At 45.9% G+C, this 5594-nt stretch overlaps 1 protein-coding gene across 1 annotated transcript; it reads right to left on the bottom strand.

Moving 5' to 3' along the window:
* Positions 1 to 330: 330 nt before the first annotated feature.
* LOC102717724 (zinc finger protein WIP2) lies at positions 331 to 3544 on the bottom strand. The gene is made up of 2 exons (XM_015838403.2): positions 2749 to 3544; positions 331 to 1367 (listed from the first exon to the last, which is right to left on the bottom strand). Exons 1-2 carry the CDS (start codon positions 3496 to 3498, stop codon positions 870 to 872), a joined length of 1248 nt encoding a protein of 415 aa, XP_015693889.2. The 5' UTR covers positions 3499 to 3544; the 3' UTR covers positions 331 to 869.
* Between the last annotated feature and the right edge of the window lie 2050 nt (positions 3545 to 5594).

The following is a 5594-nucleotide window of genomic DNA, read 5'->3' as shown; positions in this document are numbered from 1 at the left end:
TCCACTAAGAAATTTAAGCTGGCAAGGTTTAAATTAGATAACAACTTTTCTAGCTAATTATTTGCTGATCCTGTTCTCAGTCAAAATATATGCAACATTATAACTGTAAATATATATATAAGTATGTAAACAAAATCTTGGCTTTCATATATAAAGAAACAAGCAATTTTATATATAGTCTTTGAGAAGATACAAGAGATACCAAAATTTTAACCTAGGTACTAGAAGGTATCAAATTTTACACTAAAATTTTGGTACTCATAGTACCTACTCAATGCTAGTAAAATTGCTCTAAAGAAACACATGCGATGGCGCCAATCCACAGCAGGATCAATAGAAATCAACAAAGCTAGGAGCCTAGGACTAGTTAGCCAGTAAAATGAAAAGGGCAAACCCTGCTTGCATGCATGCATAATGCCACAATGAAAATATATATAATTCCTCTAAAATAACACTGATATATATAGTTAATTTAATTAACCCGTATCACCAATTTGACCATATACCAAATCAAATTAATAAGTCTGCACATACAATGAAGCCGCTAGGGTTTGTATATCCATCCATCCGAACGATTAGAACTCAACTCACGTAGGTAGTACTAACAAAGTACACATCTGCTCTTGCTTGCAGTAATTCATTAATCTGTTTCTCAACTAATTAATACCCCCGAAAAAACCCTGAAAAAAATTCGCACTATCATCATCATCATCGTCTATACCCCACAACAGCTTCAATTCGTGTAACACACACGGATCATCATATATAGCACGTACGTACTACCACCACCACGTATTGATCTGATCGACGATGATCATGCAACAATTATATATAATTAGCTCGATCGATCCTGTGGTACGTAGTGGTACTCACCGGATCAGGGGGCGATCGGCGAGGGGTCGTCGTGAGGCGGCGGCGGAGGAGGAGGCGTGGTCGAGGTCGGAGGAGGGGTCGTCGTCGGGGTCGAGGTCGAGGTCGTCGGCGTCGAAGGAGTCGATGCCGCAGGCGGCGTGGCCGCGGCCGAAGGCGCGGATGTGGTCCTTGAGGGAGCGCTTGTGCTTGAAGTCGGAGCCGCAGGCGCAGTACCAGAGCTTGCCGCAGTTCTTCTCGTGGGTGCGCCAGTCGCCGCGGACGGCGAAGGCCTTGCCGCACTTGCGGCACATGAAGGGCTTGATCCCGTGCTTCCGCTTGTAGTGCGTCTGCAGCGTCCGGAAGTCCTTGAGCGGCCGCGCCCGCGGGTGGTCGATGTTGTTCCTGCACCCCGCCGCGCAGCAGTAGCACGGCAGCCGCAGCATCGCCGTCGGCTGCGTCCCCCTCAGCGACTCCGGCCCCTTCCTGTACTGCGACCCATGCCCCCACATATGCATCTGCACCCCCACCACCCTAGCTTAATCAATTCCAGCTCTCCTTGCATTTGCATTCGATTCGCATTCCTAGGCTAGCTTAGCATAGCTAGATAGAAGTGTATACAACTGTGCAAGTGAAGTGTGCGTCACTCCCTCTCTCTCTCTCTCCTCGACTTGTCGTCTTCACGCGTTGGAGAGGCAGCGAGAGATGGGAGGAATAAGTTAAGCTTGCAGAGGGACCAGCTGGATCGATGTATCAGCAGAGAGCTGCTCTCTCTCTATCTCTCATCTCTCTCCGATCCTTGATTGATGTATCTACGCAGAGATAGCAGCAGTGAGAGGCATCCAAAGAAGAGGAGAGTAGAGAGAGAGAAGAGCAAGCAAGCAAGCTGCAAAAGGGATGTAACGAAGGAGAGGACTGAGCAGAAAGGACAGTAGTGGCAAGAGGAGGAGGGGAGTGAAGGCCGATCTGAATGGCACTGCTCGTGGTGGGGTTCGTTGCTTGCACTGACAAAATAGGGAGAGTGAGATCAGAGAGAGAAAGATGGAGGGAGAGACGTCGTCAGGGAAGGAGAGGCAAATGTGTTGCTTGAGATGCACATCTGTGTGAGCTTGAAGGAACTGATCGATCTGGGGGAAAGGAAAGATAAAGATGCCTTTTTGCTACTACTCCAGATCTTTCTCCTTCTCTCCATCAGATTTCAGATCTCTTTCTCTCCTCTTCTCTCTCCAAGCTATCTTGCACAAACTCCAAGAACACTGGCCACCGTAGCTAGCTTGCTAGGACGACGAGCTCAGAGTGATCGATCGATCGATCGATCTATGGCCGTTTGCCATTACTGCATGGTGCATGCCCCTGTCTGTCTGTCTGTCTGTCGCCATGGCTCTGCCTCTGCCCCGGTTCAATCAAATCATCAGAGATCCGGCGCCGGACACGGCGAGAGATGACGAGAGAGAAAGAGGGGACGTCAGAGAGATCAAAGCTACGACACTACTCGCTGTGGGTACAGTTCGTAGTACGTAGCAGTACTCGACTCCAGCAGCGGCTCTTCCTCCCAGATCCACCCCCACACATACACACAAAGCTACAGCTAGTCAACTACTGATCCCAGACAGCGTCTCATACACAGAGACACAAACACAAACCCTGCGGTTGCACAGATCGATGGATATATGGACCATGGATGCATGCACTCTCTCCTCCACTAATTCGATCGATCATGCAATCTATCAGCTCAAATTAACCCACACCAAGAATTTGTATTAGCTAGGCAAAAGATGCACGCCGACGAAGAAGGAAGAACGAAGAGATCGAAACCGGATCAAATCGATCGGATGAGAGTATGAGGTGCAAGAATATCATCAGATATGGTCAGGAAGCACGATGATGATGATCACGAACCTGCATGTTGTTGTATCTGTTGAAGGTCTTGTAGCAGACGGGGCAGGAGAATTGGGTGGGGCCAATGAGGATCTGGGACGGGGTGGGGATCCAGTACTGCCCCTTGGTCAGCTTCCCGATCCCTATGGACGCGCACCCCAGCGGCAGCGTCGTCGTCGAGCCCTCCTCCCCTCCTTCTTCTTCTTCCTCCTCCACCGCTACCTCCCGATCTCCTCCTCCTCCTCCTCCCTCCTCTCGCATCCTGCTGCTTCCTCCTCCTCCTCCAGATGCTTCTGCTGCTGCTGCTGCTGCTTCTTGGTGGCCTGCGTTGGCGGCGGCGGAGGGGCTGGGGCTCGGGAGGCCGATGTGCAGGGCGACGGTGACCTCCCCGGCGGCATGATCGCCAGCGGCGCCTTGCTGCTCGTCGTCGTCGTTGCTGCAGCTCTTGTTCTTGTAAGCGTCGTCTCTCTTGCCCTTCTGCTCGGCATCTTCGTGATCCTGATCATGGCGGCGGAGGGCGCCGTGCCGGTGGTCGTCGTGGTGCGGTGGTGGGTTGGCGCTGCAGGAGGGAGTGAGGCTGAGGAGCGGGAGGGCTTCCCTGATGGGAGGGGAGGAAGGGGGAGGTGGTGGGTGGTGGAGGTAGGAGGAGTAGAGGCCGGAGAAGGAGGAGGACGCGGCGGCGTAGGGCTGCGGCTGCGGCCGATGAGGGAACTGAAGTGGGTGCGAGCGGTGGTGGTAGCCTCTCAAGAAATTGGTGTAGGGGTCTCCCATGGAAGAGGATTGGTTTGGAGCTCAAGGTAGAAGAAGGAGAAGGAGAGGAGGAGATAGTATAATGGATGGAGAAGGCAACTATTATAAATAGAGAGAGAGAGAAAGATGTGGAGGTAAAGTAGTTGTGTGTGCATCTAGCCCTAAAGTTGTAATGAGGTTGTAGAGGAAGAAAGGCAAGTTCACTAGAGAGAGTGAGAGAGAGAAGGCAAGTTCACTAGAGAAAGAGTAATAGATGAGGATCATATCATCACTCACCTGGCTGACAAGCATAGAGAGAGAGAGAGGCTGGGGAGGAAAAAGCTGATGGTGAGAATGGAGGAACAAAAGAATCAAGAGGTTTGGAAGAGACTCTGGAGGGATATATATTCAATTACCACACATGTAGCATGCATATATGTCTGTGTGCTCAGTAAATGGTGACAATAGTTCTTGGGACTTGAAAACCATGAAGAAGAAACTACCCCTTGTTATCCATGCATGTTCTTCATCATGGAAGAGTATGGGTGCCAAATATCCCCTGCAATAATTTAATTGCCAACAGACAAAACTTGTTAATTATTTCGCTCACTAATTTTCTTTGCTTGCCAAGCAGTATACCCTGCAATGATAGTTATGCGACAATACTCCCTTATTAGAAAACATACTTTTGTTTGTTAAAATTATAAGAACTCCATCCGTACTAAAATATATAAAGAGTAAAAAGACTTGGGTCTACCTACTGATCAAATGTTTGAGATTTTAATTCCATCAATCAAATCCGTTCACTACCGTTGGATGATAATCTGAAGACATAAACGCAAGTTAAAAAATACCATGCACACCCTCCCCTAGTCCCCCATACATTACGTGCGTGTTTGACAGAAGAATAAAAAATCAAACAATAGCAAAAGTGAAAAGACTTATATGCCTTCTCAGGGTGGATCAGGTGTGGACCTAGACTAATTGGGGTGATAACATACGAAGATCGGGGATAGTATGGATAGTGTTGTAGTAAAATTCATTTTTTTCTAATATATTGGGCTGTTATATTTGAAACAAAATGTAAACCGTAAAATTGATATATTTTAGGACGAGAGAGTAGTAACCTGCAATGCAACATGAGAAGCACCAAGTCTAAGAAAAACAAGAGAAGTACCACCATTTGATTTATTATCAATATTCAGAGATTAATTTGTGCAATATCAAAGAACAGAAATTATAATATCATATGGTAATTATCACAACAAAAAATATTCAGGAATATATATTCTTTTAGCAGTAATCAAAAATATATATTCGAAGGATGAATTAGTATTCAGTCCAAGGCGCACATGCCATGACATGCATGCACCATGTCGTAAACAGAGAGAGAATCACAGAGAAGAAGAGACTAGATGGCACCAAGACAAGAGCCTTGCATATATTGCATGCTCGGCCGGCCCCCACAAAGAGAAAAAGGGTTAGAGAGAGATGTGTATAGAGCTACTAGTACCAACAAACAACACCACTACTATTCTACCATGTCCATCAATAGCTACAAATTGTTTCGAGCACTATGCATTACACCTATATTCTCAAAATAATGATATCTTTAAATACGTGCAGTTAAATCTAGAAAAAAATCAAAAATTTGTCAAGAAAATACTTTTATATAAGAGTTTTACTCACATCTTTCCTTTTGTATCTCGAGGTACCAAGTCGTTTCTCACCATTAGATCTAGCTAAGTAGGATGTGCACTGTTAGATCCAACGATCAGAAATGATTTGGTACTGCGAGATACCGGTACCTCGAGGTACAAAATGAATGATGGGAGTAAAACTCTTTATATAAACATGAACCTTTTTGTATACACATATATTTATTTATAATTTAAATGTATTGATAATATATATATATATATATTAAAAATTATATATGTCAATGTTCAAAATATGAGTAAAAGAACAGATCGAGTGATATCTCTCTCGATCGCCTACACTATCAAGAAAACTAATTTTGTGCTGTCGTATGCCTGCCTAGCTATGCCCAACTTTTGCTTTGTGTAGTGGAATACTAAAGCAAAAACCTTTTGGGCCTACAAAGCTTTTGCAAGTTAAGTCATAGATTGCCTTCGTGA

The sequence above is a fragment of the Oryza brachyantha genome, chromosome 6, assembly GCF_000231095.2.
Source record: "Oryza brachyantha chromosome 6, ObraRS2, whole genome shotgun sequence".
Taxonomy (NCBI): Eukaryota; Viridiplantae; Streptophyta; class Magnoliopsida; order Poales; family Poaceae; genus Oryza; species Oryza brachyantha.
This window is presented reverse-complemented; position numbering and strand designations above follow the sequence as displayed.